Below are 15529 nucleotides of genomic sequence, written 5' to 3'. Positions count from 1 at the left end.
TTTGACATATTACACTATATTTGGTTTGCAAGTTGTGAGCCAAGTTAGGCACTTTGAGCTTCCCCCTCACAGACCTTGATGTGACTTGGTTGCGATAAGTATAGCGGCTGCATCTACTTACAATGTAGACCAGCATTTTAAGGTTTCTTCCTCTACTAGGGAGACGCGTAGGGCCACCTAGGTTCGCCTAAGGCCCGCCTAAGGCCCTTAGGGTCTCCCTAGGCTCCCGGAGGCGCCTTCAGGCCTGCCTGGGGAGCATTTTTTTTTTAAAACGTGCATCCCGATTGGCTGATTAGACAGCTGTAGGACGCCTACAGCTGCCTAAAATCGGGACGCACTTTTGGAGAATCAGGGCCTAAGTGTACCACCTACCGAAGCTCTTTAGTTGGCAGAGGAATGGCTACAGAAGGCTGTTTCTCCCTAGTAGGCTTAGATTCAGTCTTGCAATATGAATTTCCTTTGCTGTGGTGAGCCACTTCAGTTTTTTTTTTTGTGCCTTTGGGGAAAACCGACTAAGTCTAGCATTCCTAGTTGAAAGAATAAAGTACATACAAATAATTTTAATGTAAGGCTGCTGCCCTGAATCATCAATGACCGTTAGGTTTTTGCATCTGAATTGTGAAATAAATGCAGTACTGCAATGAATTTTTCATGTAGCCATCTTTCATCTGAAGTTTTGCTTCATTCTGCTTATGAGTATAGTGACCCTGTTTGGTAAAGGATATTAGGAAAGCATCACAGAGTGGATCTTATTAACCTAAAAAAAATACTGGCTGAGCTGTGTCTCATACTTAGTAAATTCTTGTGTTAGGCTGTATTATTCTTTCAGCCTTATTAGTCCTCTCCATGCCACACTGCCTGTACATAACATAACATAAAATCGATTTCTAGACCACATAACCCCAAAAGTTCTATGCGGTTTACAAAAGATTAAATAATTGTTAACATCAGGATGAGAGATCAAAAGAAGGTAACTTGAATATCAAAATAGAGTAGAATAAGAAATAATTTTGGAGGTGTTAGTTACTCAGAAACTTGGAAAACAAATAGGTTTTCAGTTGCCTTCTAAAATGTAAATAGGAGAATGAATTCAATAACACATGCTTAAAGACCTTGTCCCAAGTTGCTGCTTGATACGAGAGTGCACATTCATGATATCTTTTAAATTTGAAACCCCTGACTGACAGAGACGTACAGAGCATGTAATCTTTGAAGATGCTTTTCAGAAGAACTGAGAAATGTTTCAGTTAGATAAGATGGAGCCTGACCAACAAAGACTTTATAATAGAAGCAACCCAATTTAAAAATAATGTGCGCCTCAATTGGTAACCAGTGCAATTCTCAATAGTAAGGAGTGACATGTTCAAACTTCTTAAGGGCAAATAAGTCTGACCGTGGCATTCTGAATGATTCGCAGTCTCAAAATATTTTGGTTTACCCTGGCTAAATAGACAATATTACAGTAGTCCAGGTGACTCAATACCAAGGACTGAACCAATGATCTGAATGCTGAGACATCGAAATAAGATCTAAGTGAATCCCTTTTGAACCACCGCATCCACTTGATTTTTCATAGTTAGATTTCGATCAAGTGTAACTTCTAATATTTTGATGGAAGAATGTATCGAGTTACTGTATGGCATTTAGGGTAACAACGGTTTCTGGTTGAATCTGTCAGAGTTAAGCTTCAGCTTGAAAGCTTAAAATAATTCATATTATAGATGATGTGTTTAGTTTGATCAAGAACAGCTTAATTCCAAGATTACCTGATTTTTGTCTGAGAAGAGAGAGATACATTAAAGAGAAGTGGTGAGAGCGATGAACCCTGTGGTACCCTGCACGGATTTTTCCATTCAGCCTAACAGATGTTATTAGTTCTTACTTGGTAGATACGAGAGGTAAGGAATCCATGAAACCAAGAATAAACTTTGGGCTCCTTTTACAAAGGTGCGTTAGGGCCTTAATGCGCGGAATAGCATGCGCTAACATGCCACGCGCGCTAGCCGCTACCACCTCCTCTTGAGCAGGCGGTAGTTTTTTGGGTAGCGCGCGCTAATCCGGTGAATGCGCTAAAAACGCTAGCGCACCTTAGTAAAAGGAGCCCTTTATCTTGGATCCCAATTGCATCTAGGCATTCTAAAGTGGTCCACCAAGTCAAAAGCACTGCTAAGGTTAAACTATAGAATGAGAGCATTACAACCTGTACTAAATAGATTATGTAAGTAATCTAATATAGCAGCGAGTACAGTTTCAGTGCTGAATTGAGGTTGGGAACCTGACTGAGAGTCATGCAGTAGTGTATGCCGTACCAAAAATTTTAGTAACTGTGCCAGTCCTTTCATGACGGCTGGTGTATTGCACAATACGTTTGTTACTATACATGTTCCCTAGATCCTGAAAGGGGAATGGCAGCATTAAGGAAATCCTGAAGACCAGACTGGTTTGTGGCTCTCCAGAATGTCAGTTTTAACACACAGTGAAGGAGTAGCCTAATCGTTAGTGCAGTGGACTGAGATCCTGGGGAACTGGGTTTAATTCCATTGCAACTCCCTGTGACGCTGGACAAGTCATTTAACCCTCCATTGTCCCAGGTATTAAAACTTAGATTGTTAGCCCAATAGAGACAGAGATAGTACTTGCATATACCATGCATATCTGAATATAAACCGAAAAAAGGGGAGGGGGAAGTTGACTCGAATATAAACAGGTTAGAAATTTAGGTTATCATGGTGAGCCAATTTATAAAGACTGCTTACCTTTCTTCCCCATCAGCTATCTCATAAGTCACTAAACATAATTTAAATATCTGTGGTGCATATGAGGTGTGATCAAAAAATGTGGTGAATATTTAAATAAAAATAAATTATTACAGTAAAAGACACATTGCCATTAATCCCCCTCAAAATACTCCCCCTCGCTTCGAACACAGTTCAAACACAGTTATGGAAGTCCTCTTTCGTGAGTGCCTTTAGTTATGCTGTCATGGCTGCCTCAGTGTCCTGAATTGATTTTGACTTTGGGAAAGAGCCAGAAGTTGCATGGTGCCAGATCCGGTGGATGAGGACACACTGTAATGTTTTTATTTGACAGAAATTACCTTACCAGAAGTGATGTGCGACATGGAACGTTGACATGAAGGAGGATGAAACCGTTTGCTCGTTTCTTAGGTCACACTCACTCACCTCATGTTCAAAACTGTTATTTAAAATGTTTTGAATGGAACCATAAGAGATGTTCAGATTCTCAGAAACTTCCCTAATAGTTTTCTGTTTGATCGAATCATTTTGCTTACTCTTTCACCATTCTCTTGGGTTTTTGATGTTGAAGGATGTCCCGATCTCTCCTCATCTTCAACTCTTTCACAACCATTACAAAATTACTCAAACCACTTGTAAACTGTCTTCATCACCATAAACTAATTTTAATATCAGAAGATTCTCTTGGTAATTTTTATTTTCTAATTTCATGAAGTTTTAGGTTTGCTTTATGTCCTACCTAGAATGACACTTTAGTTTTGACTTACTAAGGCTTTTGCCTATGGACATGAAATGGGGGGGGGGGAAGCTTAATTGATCAGATCCTTTGTTTGTAGGTATGGTGCATTAAGATAAGAGAGGGTCGCTGAAAAATTCTTAGTCCAACCAACAATATTGGGGCAGTCTCTGTCAAGGGCTTTACACTTAGTTCATGATTTTTCACATTTTTTGTTCCATATTTTTCCGATGGAACGAAAAAAGTGGAAATCACTGGACTAAGGGCTCTTTTTACGAAGATGCGCTAGTGTTTTTAGTGCACGCACTGGATTAGCACGTGCTATAGCACGCGCTAGCCGAAAAACTACCGCCTGCTCAAGAGGAGGCTATAGCGGCTAGCACGTGGCATTTTAGCGTGCGCTATTCTGCGCGTTAAGGCCCTAATGCGCCTTCGTAAAAGGAGCCTTAAGTGTATAGCCCTCAATGGAGACTGTCCCAATTTTTTGGTTAGGCTGAGAACTTTTCAGTGGCCCCTCATATTGCAGCTAGAGAGCTTTGTGCCTTTCTGGAGGAAATAACATAGTAGATGATGGCAGATAAAGACCTGTATAGTCTGTCCAGTCTTCTCAAAAAGATAAACTCATAGCATAAGGTATGATGTAACCTGCACTTTATCTTTGTAATTCTTGCCATTCCTCTGGAAAGGCTATAGTCCTGTGACTGTATCTTCTATCTCAATTAAATGTCCATGTTTCTCTTGTAGATAAGGGGCTCAACATATAAGGAAGCTATGTTTAGCTTTTTTCGAAAAAGTCAGGACTCGAAGAAAGCATTGGTGGCTGAAAGGGAAGCTGATGGGTTTGTTCTCTTGGGTGAGTACCGTTATGGTTTTTCAACTAGAATGCTTAGTCTTGTGGGGAGATATTCTTATCACATTATCCCTCTACATACTTGCTTTAGTCCAAGTCTGGAGAGGATTACTCTCTGCTTGCAAAACTACAAATTCTATCACCTCCACATCATGTATTAATTTTAATTTTATTTAATTTTATTTCTTATATACCGCTATTACATTGCATCATTGCAAAGAATGGTACTTTTTAAGGTAGGGATCTTTATAACAATCTGCCATCTTGTCTCCTGTGGTCACTCTTCTTATATAGCTGGTCCTCCGATACTGAGAGTGGCTCCTGAAGCAAGCACAAAATAGGGTTTTTTTTGGTGTCTGGCTTCAATGAAATCTACTCTTAAATTTGTAGACATTCATAACAAATTTGACAGGTATGGAAGGAAACGTTTGAGGTTTGCAGTGAATAGTCCTGGGTTATCATGACTTCCCATATACATAGGAAGAAGGACCCTTTATTTACCTAAAGTAGGAACAGTGAAAATAGGACATAAATTAACACTACTCCTTGTGGCCTTGGGCAAGACACTTAAAACTCCATTGTCTCAGGTACAAATTTATAATAAAAGTAACTTACTTGAACTACTTCTGGAAAGGCATCAACTAAATACTGTACTGACAAATCACCAAATCTCAGTCTCCTCTTCCACTCTCTTAACATGCACATAGAAGAAAGGTAAAGGGCCCCCTGATGGGTTGCTTCCAATTCTTTCAACAGTCCTTGGGCAGGAGCTTGCCATTAAAACATGACATAACAACAAGGAAATACGTTCAGTATTTTTTATAAATGATGTTCGTAAGGGTTTAATAAGAAAGGTTTGTCTTTCTGCAGATGTTACAAAAATTTGTAACAGCAAAGCTGCTCTAACTAGATTTGGAGATGTGTTCCAGAAGTAGGATGGGGCCTAATAACAGAAATACCTTCCTCCTGTTCTTATATGTTTAACTGAATGAAGGCTGTATAAAATTATAAAAGGCCTTAAATTGCTCCAAGTTAGAAAGAATTTTATGTGCAGAAGCCAGAAAATGCATTGTAATTAGACAACTGTTGGACATATGTGTGAAATTCAAAGCTTTTGGCATTATTTGTGGATGCTGATTCATATATTTGTCAGCTAATGTTCTCATGACAGAGAAATGAGGTATTGAGTTCCTGAGAAATTCTGATTGTGTGTAGTTTTAGAGTTTATGCTTGCAAATACACTTATATATTTGGTGTATCCATTTGTTTGTCCCTCTGTCTCTGACACCGGATGTCACAGGCAGAGACTAGCAAGCAGATAAGCAAACCAATAACATAAGTATTGAGGCAGATGCTCAGAGTCACTGAAGCAGCACTGGCAGCAGGTGTGGTTTAGGTTTCCACCACTAGTGCCACCGTTTTTCTCTTCCTTATCACTGGGGCCTTGGAGCTGGTGCAAGGGGAACAAAAGGGAAGGAATGACTAAGCGTTTCTACAGCTGCACAACAGTAAGATGAGGTGAGGGTTAAGGGTCTATTGTCATTGGGACCTGGGTCAATAGCAGAAGTTTACTATTTTTCCAGCCCAGGATGAAGTGAACACCTCTACAGCAGTCAGGGCCTGGATGAGAGAGCTGCCAATTATGTTGTTGGGACCTGGGCTTTGGGCCTAGACCAAGGATTTCCAAATTTGTTATGGTTTTCCTGATATCCACAAAGTCCTTTGTCACTGGACTACTGGGAAGAAATAATAAGGATACAACCAAAGGCCTGAAGAAAGGGTTCCCAGACCCTCTCAAGATTCCCACTAGTCCTCTTTTGCCTGGTCCACAGATTTTCCATATTGTAAACTATATTTTCCACATACTATTTAACCAGTTTTTCATAGGTGGTGGGACCATTGTCTTCCAAAAGGAAATCGGAGTAAGGTTCCTGGTTCATAAGAACATAAGAAATGGCTTCGCCGGATCAGACCTTAGGTCCATCTAGTCCGGCGACCCGTACTCACGGAGGCCAAGCCAGGTGTTCCCTGCTGAGAAACCTTGTTTACTCGTATCCCTCAATGTGATTTGCAAGAAGGTGTGCATCCAACTTGCCCTTGAATCCCGGAATGGTGATCTCCATCACGACCTCCTCCGGGAGAGCATTCCAAACGTCCACCACTCGTTGTGTGAAACAGAATTTCCTGATATTTGTCCTGGGCCTGGTGTCCCTCAGTTTCATTCCATGACCTCTTGTCCGAGTCACATTTGACAATGTGAATAACGATGCTTCTTGCTCTATTTTGTCGAATCCTTTTAGTATTTTAAAAGTCTCTATCATGTCCCCTCACAGTCTTCTCTCGTGGCTCGCATTTACACCCTCTCCAGCAGGGTTATATCCTTCTTTAGGTAGGGAGACCAGTGTTGGACACAGTATTCCAAGTGTGGTCTGACCATTGCTCTGTAAAGCGGCATTATGATGGCTGCCGATCTACTCGTGATTCCCTTCTTTATCATGCCCAACATCCTGGTATGTCCCTGGTATGGCCTTTGTATTCTAAACTGAACAGTCTTTCAATATGCTCATATTTTTGGATATGTCCACCATATTCCATGTTTCCCTTCCTACCACATAGCATTCGACATCTGTCTGTTGCACCAAGAAATTAGTGAGTCATTTTGAGGTAGGATTAAGTATCATCTTTAGAATAATTTATCAATATTTTCCTGTATATATGTGGAAAAGAAGATTTTGAGATGTATCTCTCTAACTCCATGGTTTCTTAGAATAAACAAAGCCCAACTCACACTGTTTAGCAGGAGGCCATCTAGCACTATGGATGTTATACAAAATAGTAAGGAGACCTTTAGTGGAGGATTTGACTTCACACAACTTGCTTAGCTGAGATTCAGAAATTTTACCGTTTTATATATCTTTGTTCTGGGTCTAAAGTGCTGATAAATATACCAGTGCTTTAGATCCAGATCAAAAAATTTAGGCCCCCTTTTATCAAGTCACGTTAGGGTTTTTTATTTCTGGCTGCTGCGGAATTCTGTGAGCGTCAGAGCTTTTACTGCTACGACCGGCGATAAACCCTAATGTGGCTTGATAAAAGGAAACCTTAAAACCTAATATTAGTAGGAGTTGGGAGTCAAAGGTTTGGTGTACCAACTCCATAAACCTGCTTTAAGTTCTCTTTAAGATGAAAAGTGTGCCAGTGCTTCTCTTTGTGACCCTGGGCAAGTCACTTACCACTCCATTGCCCCAGGTATATTAGTCAGATTGTGAGCCCACTGGGACAGATAGGGAGAAATAATGTATTTTCACGCTTATAATGCGCGCGCTATACACGATTTTACAAACCGAGCATAACCATGCATGTTATATGCGTGAGCACGTTTTACAATTTGTTTTTTACATTGCTGGTTCCCACCCCCCGACGTCCGATTCATCCCCAGCCCCCCCGCACCGTTTGCGGTGGAGAAGCAGCCTACCGTGGGTTCGCAATGCCAGTGAGCCCTGCGCTGCTTCCTCTGCCGTGGTCCCGCCCCTTCTCTGCGCTGCTTCCTCTGCTGCGTGCTATACCCGTGTGCGCGTTATATGCATGAAAATACGCTACTTCAGTACCTGAATGTAAACTTATTAGGCTATAAGGGGTGTATAAATAATCAATATTTATATTAATAATAATGAGTAAGAGGTAGCTGATGTTCTTTGTGTAAGTTGTTAGATATAATGTGTACCATCCTCGTATCGGACTTCATGCCTTAGGGCCTGCATTCCTCCATAGTTTAAAAATTGGAGACTGTAGGCCCGGGTTTAGGCCTGGCTGGAACTAACCCGTTGTTATAAATTGAGATCAATGAAATTATATTACCCACAGGGTGTGGGGAAAAAGGAGTCCCATAATCTTAGAATATAATTTACAAAAGGAGAACGACTTACAAATCCCACTGTTTGCCTCTTAGGAAGCTAAAGTAAATCCACAAGAGGAGTGGAGACTATTAAGTGCTGTTCTATAATCTATCCATGCATTCCCAAGATGTAGTGGTCTTTTCCACAGCAGCTCTTAAGTTGGATCACCTAATAGTAAAGAAGTGGAGTGATGGCATCGCAGTAGGGGAGTAAAGGCATCTCTCCTGCCGCGATGGATCACTCCCCCCCCCCACAAACAACATCGGGGCAAGAGGGAGCCCAAGCCCTCTTGCCCTGCTGAAGCCGCGACCCCCCGACTCGATCAGGGCAAGAGGGAGCCCAAGCCCTCTTGCCCCACGGCAGCCGCGACCCCCCCGACTCAATCGGGCCAGGAGGGAGCCCAAGCCCTCCTGGCCCAGGCGACCTCCTACCCCCACCCCCCACTACATTACGGGCAGGAGGGATCCCAGGCCCTCAACGAACCCCCCATCCGACTCGCGACCCCCCCCCCGGCCGACCTCACGACCCCCTCACCCCCACCCCCCTTCCCCGTACCTATTTTTCGTTGGCTGGACAGACGGGTGCCAAACCCGTCCGTCCGGCAGGCAGCCCACAGAAGAATGGGGCCGGATTGGCCCAGCCGTACCAAAGCCCCGCCTACTGGTGGGGCCTAAGGCGCCTGGGCCAATCAGAATAGCCCCGGGAGCCTTAGGCCCCTCCTGTGGGCGGGGCCTTAGGCACATGGGCCCAACCCGGGCCTGGTGCCAACACTGCAAATCCGCTGACCTTCATGCACCGGCCCACCCACCCCTGGAGTTACAAACTTCCATGCTCTGCTCCGTAACTGCTGACCTACATGCATGGAGCTGCTCGCCCACCCCACCCAACCCTCAGGAGCTGCTGACCTTCATGCCCAACACCCCCTAGAGCCTTTGACCTCCATACACCCATGGGTGGTGCTGCTGCTACTGATGATCTGCTATATGTTGAACCAGTGAAGGGCTTTGAGCATCTGCGCATGTTCAAGGTCTGCCGGCTCCCGCCTCTTCTGAGATTCTCAGAGAAGGTGGGAGCCGCCAGGCCTTGAGCATGCGCCCCGCACTTGATCAGCATACGGAGTCATCGTCAGCTAATGTCTTCTGCGCTGAAAGGTACTGTAAAGCTGTAATATATCTATAGATTTAGTATTTAATCTGGGGCCTCTTGAAAGTCTAACATTACTCCCCCACCTCCTTTTTATGATGCCCTAAAAATAGTTCTGTTGAAAGAAATGATTGCCTTCTCACAGTCTGAAAAATGATTGAGAAGTATTCACCATTTCTTGACTTCTGAATCCAATCATAAGACATTTTAATGTCCTCATTTATTTGCTTGCAAGGTTGAAATGATTGAAAAAAGTAAATAAATATGAAAAGTGCTGTTTATTGTGTATACCATGTTATACAGGATCATTTATTCATTTAAGGTACTGTATTCTGTCCTCTTCTTTTCCTGGTGTGGTCATGCTGTAAGTGCAAACTTTGTGCTAACTATTGTGGGGGGGAGGGGGGAAGTTCATGGGGTATTTTTGCTTTCCGATTTGTATTTTTAAAGGGGGTCTATTGCAAAATGTGTAATGTGAGCAGAGGAGCCTATTCTGATTGGCACAGGTGCCTTAGGCTCCACCAGTAGGCGGGGCTTTGGTACGGCTGGGCCAATTCGGCCCCATTCTTCTGTGGGCTGCCTGCCTGCCGGACGGGTTTGACACCCGTTTGTCCGGCCAACGATAAAAAGGTACGGGGAAGGGGGGTGGGGGTGAGGGGGTCATGGGGTCGGCCGGGGGGGCTCGCGGGTCGGCTGGGGGGGCCGATCGGGGGTTCTGGGGGTGCGGACGTTGAGGGGAGGGGGTTTGTCGAGGGCAGGAGGGCCTAGGATCCCTCCTGCCCGTAATGTAGTGGGGGGTGGAGGTAGGGGGTCGCATGGGCCAGGAGGGCTTGGGCTCCCTCCTGGCCCGATCGAGTCGGGGGGTAGGGGGGTCGCCTGGGCCAGGAGGGGTTGGGCTCCCTCCTGGCTCGATCGAGTCGGGGGGTAGGGGGGTCGCCTGGACCAGGAGGGGTTGGGCTCCCTCCTGGCCCGATCGAGTCGGGGGGAGGGTCGCAGCTGCCGCGGGGCAAGAGGGCTTGGGCTCCCTCTTGCCCCGATGTTGTTGGGGGGGGTAGGGGGTTGGTGGTTTGACATGGCAGGAGGGCTTGGGCACCCTCCTGCCTGGATGGTTGTGGGGGGGGGATTCTGTAACCGGTGTTGTTTTTGACAGACACTGGTTACAGATCCAGTTTTAGGCGAAGGACTGGCTCCTCCTTCGCCTAAAAGCTCTTCTGTTGGACGTTTAGGGCTTAGGCGTTTTTTTTTTTTCATTATGGCTAAAAAGTGTAGACGTGCTGTGGGGGCACTTTTAGACGTAGTGGAGATTGGGCGTTTAGGCAGAGGAAGGCCATAATCAAAACATGGACGTTTGTTTTGGTTATGGACACTTTCCCTGCTTCTGGGTTGAACGTTTAGGGACTTAGGCCAAAAGGGGACTTAGACGCTTTTTTTGATTATGCCCCTCCACGGTTTTACACTAATAAAAATATTTAACGTTAAAAAAATAATTGTGTTAAAAAAACTTATGGCAAGGATGTAGACCGGCTCACCAGGATCACTCTAGTTTCTAATCTCAGTTTATATTCGAGTCAATCTTTTTCCCTCCTTTTTGGGGTGGGGAATGATCAGCTAAGTTTATATTCGGATCGGTTTGTATTCAAGTATATACGGTATTCTATTTTGCGTGAATAAGCGAAAATGCCCATAAATAGCAAAAATGGATTACACTTTATTTTGCGTGAATAAGGAATATGCAGATAACAGGAACACACTACATAGAGAGGCACTCACTTTGTGCTGCCTAATTATACATTAGAACTGAGCAACATTATCAAAGATATCTATGACCTTACAACTGATGCTAAATTATCTTTGGCATATTTTGTTCATTCAGTAAATCAGGGCTTGACAAATCTTTGGCTTCAGGTTGCCATGGTGCTTGGAATGTTCTTGTCCTGCTGTAACTACAGTCACTGCCGGAACAGCTGTTCCCATCTAGACCAATATAGTGTGTGTGTCTCTCAGTATGAGCCATGTGGTTCCTGAAACCAGCACCGATTTCACACTTGTGAGACTTGAAATTGCAAAAAGAGTGCAGGAGTTTGGACCCCCATGAAGCTCAAACTCAATGAGAGCAGCAGAGTGCTGGATTGAAAATAAAGCAGCTGTTCTGGCTGGTAGGCAGCAGACAGTGAGGTGAGGGGGAGGGGTATCTGGCTGGAGTCTGGAAACATGGGTGACTGAAGCTGGTGAGTTTAACATAGTAGATGAAGGCAGAAAAAGACCCGAATGGTCCATCCAGTCTGCCCAACCTGATTCAATTTAAATTTTTAAATTTTTTCTTCTTAGCTATTTCTGAGTAAGAATCCAAAGCTGTACCCGGTACTGTGCTTGGGTTCCAACTGCCGAAATCTCTGTTAAGACTTACTCCAGCCCATCTACACCCTCCCAGCCATTGAAGCCCTCCCCATCCCATCCTCCACCAAACGGCCATATACAGACACAGACCGTGCAAGTCTGCCCAGTACTGGCCTTAGTTCAATATTTAATATTATTTTCTGATTCTAAATCCTCTGTGTTCATCCCACGCTTCTTTGAACTCAGTCACAGTTTTACTCAAAGAAGCGTGGGATGAACACAGAGGATTTAGAATCAGAAAATAATATTAAATATTGAACTAAGGCCAGTACTGGGCAGACTTGCACGGTCTGTGTCTGTATATGGCCGTTTGGTGGAGGATGGGATGGGGAGGGCTTCAATGGCTGGGAGGGTGTAGATTGGCTGGAGTAAGTCTTAACAGAGATTTTGGCAGTTGGAACCCAAGCACAGTACCGGGTAAAGCTTTGGATTCTTGCCCAGAAATAGCTAAGAAGAAAAAATTAAAAAATATAAATTGAATCAGGTTGGGCAGACTGGATGGACCATTTGGGTCTTTGGGGAGGGGGGCGGGGCATGTCTGGCTTAGGTGTTACTGGGCCTGGCTAGCTGACTGGGGGAATTCCTGAGAGTTAGTGACTCGTTGGAGGAAGACTGGGTGAAATCTGGGAAGGTTAGAGGAGTGAGAGAAATGCTTGGGTGGGCTAGGGGACAGCTGGTTGGAAAGGTGGCGTATTTCTGCTTTTGGTAACTCCCTGCTGTCCTTCATGTACAGTATACAACATAGGCTTTTCTCCCTAATGGAACAAGGGATTTTTCCTAGCAAACATTCAGCAAGTATTTTAAATCTCTTTAACTGTAGCAAGTGGCTCATGCACCATTGAAAGACCGTCATTTAAATTCTTATAGTCTTACAGTTAATCAAATGAACCAAGAGCTTGTAGTCTTCAGCAGTTTAAAAGTACTTAGAACCAAGATTTCCAAACTTTTTACAATGGAGGAACTCCTAAACTATATTTTCATACACCATGGAACCCCCCCACCCCAAAAAAAAAAAAACCCTTTATGGAATATGAACATTACTCCATATTGGCATACCTTACATTTAGACACCCGCAGTTGCACTAGCTGTAGATTTGGCATATCTGTGAGTGCCTAAATTTAACAAAGGTATGCGGAATTTATTTATATTCTAATGCTATATCTGGTCTTTCCTGGTCTTTTGACTGAGATTGAGAACCAGGATCTGACCCTGTTAAGTACATAAGAACATAGGCAGCAGAACTCTTATTTGTTTGCGGAGGCCCAAAAGCTCCGCCCTAGCCCCAGCAGGATCCTGTGGCACAACGACTCCCCCACCTACCTTCTCCAGTCGCTGTCATTTTAAATCTTTAGGCTGTTGCCATGCAGCATCAATAAGCAGGCCTGCCCTGGAAGTCTTCATTCTACAACAACGCTGTACGGCGGCCGCTTTTTAGGCATACACCGAATCCGGTCCTAAGTGTCCATGTGCCTTTATAAAATAGGTTCTCAGAACCAGCCCCAATAGCACACACATTTACACCTGCTTTGAAACTTCGCAACTCTCACTCTATTCTGCTTGTATTATGGCTCCAAGAACACCTACATACAGATAATACATACTTGCATGCATGCAGTTATGCAATTTTATAAAAGCCTCTTTGTGTAAAACTGGCTTTACACATGGAAAAACCTCTAAATAGGCATTATGCATATGTCTCCCTATGTTCCCCCCTGCATACTCTGCTTATCGGGTAAATCTCCTCTTAATTGTACCCTTCTCATCTACAGCCAACTCCAGACTCCGTCTCTTCTACCTTGCTGCACAGTATGCCTGAAACAAACTGCCTGACTCAATAGATCTTGCGCCGTCTCTAGCAGTATTCAAATCCAAAACAACACAAGATGGAACAGTAGTCTCCGGATATGATAGGAACCATTGAGGATTATAAACAATTTTTTATTCAAAATAAATCTCCTGCCAATTGCTCAAATCAGTTGTTCACAAGGATAATAACCTTTAGCGGACCCCACATGGTCCATGTTTTGGCTCCTTTGCCTTCTTCAGGGTCCTTTAGAAGAGAAAATAAATCCAATAAAATGTTATTTATTTCATATTCTGAAGTATGAATGATGAGTGAAAGAGTAATAAGCCCTCTTCTTTGAAGATGCTTTCTTCCATATTCCAAGCTACCTTCTAAGTACCAATATCTGTCTTAGGAGGCCTTAACTGTCTCAGTATTAAACCCCAGCTTGTTGGAGACTCTTTTGACTGTCAAGTTTTAGGCGTTACACAGTAGAAGAGATTGAGAACCAATTTCAACAGCAAAAGCAGTGGGTAACAATGTATACACCTTAGAACAGGGGTGTCAAAGTCCCTCCTCGATGGCCGCAATCCAGTCGGGTTTTCAGAATTTCCCCAATGAATATGCATGAGATCTATTTGCATGCACTGCTTTCATTGTATGCTAATAGATCTCATGCATGTTTATTGGGGAAATCCTAAAAACCTGACTGGAATGCGGTCCACAAGGAGGGACTTTGACACCCCTGCCTTAGAAGGAAGTGACAGTTTGGGCTATCAGTTTGCAGAGGTGATTCCTTCTGTTATCCCTGCTGGCCTTTCCTTATATTGTATTGTTCTAATCGTGTCTCTGTCAATATTAGTTCTGTGTTCTGGTCTTGGAGTCCAGTCTTCAGGTCAGATGTATTGGTGGTATTACATATGTGGGGGCTTTTTAACTTTTATATTATGTTTAAAGCCTGTGTTTCTTTATGCAGTAGTAGTCTTTATGTGTTAAGTTGAAATTAATAAATACATATTAAACAAGAAATTACTACTATTATTCTGACCTCTTCAGTAATGAAAGTAGATGAATCTTCTGGAGGGGACAGTTCTGATAAACAAGCTGCAGTTGTATGCAACCCACATGATGGCGATGGTGAACCTTATTTATATCTGCTCCTCTTACCAGTGCACACACAAGTGAAATATTATATAGGCTTCCAAAATTAATCATACATTTATTTATTTAAAAAATTATATACCGAATACAACCAGCGGTCTCAAACATGCGGCCCATGGGCCGCATGCGGTCCCCCAGGGACTATTTTGCGGCCCCCAGGGACTATTTTGTGGCCCGGAGCTTCCTCCTTGACGTTAGAATTGATGTTAGGTGGCGAGAATTGGTCGGCTCCGAGCTGGGGAAGGTAAGCAGGGAGAGCTAAGACCTCGGCTCTGGCCTGTTCCCCGATTGCGGTGGTGGCGGCCTGTTCCCCAATGGTGATGGCGTGGGGGAGGGCAGGGAGAAATAAAGAAAGAAAGGGGGGACAGGGAGACAGAAAGAAAGAAGGGAGATGGGACACAGAGACAGAAAGGGGCATGGAGAGAGAAATACAGAAAGAAAGGGCGGGCATGGAGAAAGAAAAAAAGAAAGAAAGGGGGCACGGGAGAGAGAGAAAGACAGACATATAGAAAGAAAGGGGGCATGGAGAGAGAGAGAGAGAGAAAGAAAGAAGGGGGTAGGGTGAAAGAAATAAAAAGTTGGGGGAGGGAAGGAGACAGATGCCAGACCAAGGGAAAGGAAGGATGGAAGGAGGGAGGGAGAGAAAGGAAAGAAAGAGATGTCAGACCATGGAAATAGGGACAGAAGAAGAGAGAGATAGAAGGGAAGGTAAGACATGGAAACGTAGATTTTGAAAAGAAAGCAGAAAAATTGAATATTAAATTAATGCCAAAGATGGATGCAAGGCAGAAAGTGAAGACGGAGAG

At 43.8% G+C, this 15529-nt stretch overlaps 1 protein-coding gene across 2 annotated transcripts in view; it reads left to right on the top strand.

Moving 5' to 3' along the window:
• The window catches only part of UMAD1 (UBAP1-MVB12-associated (UMA) domain containing 1), a 191686-nt gene that overhangs the window by 22448 nt on the left and 153709 nt on the right, over positions 1 to 15529 (top strand). For both annotated transcript variants that reach the window (XM_033931025.1, XM_033931024.1), the window contains exon 2: positions 4237 to 4345. In XM_033931025.1, coding sequence (XP_033786916.1) covers positions 4264 to 4345 — 82 coding nt within the window. In that variant the 5' untranslated portion in view covers positions 4237 to 4263. The remainder of the gene's footprint in view (positions 1 to 4236; positions 4346 to 15529) is intronic.

The sequence above is a fragment of the Geotrypetes seraphini genome, chromosome 2, assembly GCF_902459505.1.
Source record: "Geotrypetes seraphini chromosome 2, aGeoSer1.1, whole genome shotgun sequence".
Lineage (NCBI taxonomy): Eukaryota > Metazoa > Chordata > Amphibia > Gymnophiona > Dermophiidae > Geotrypetes > Geotrypetes seraphini.
This window is presented reverse-complemented; position numbering and strand designations above follow the sequence as displayed.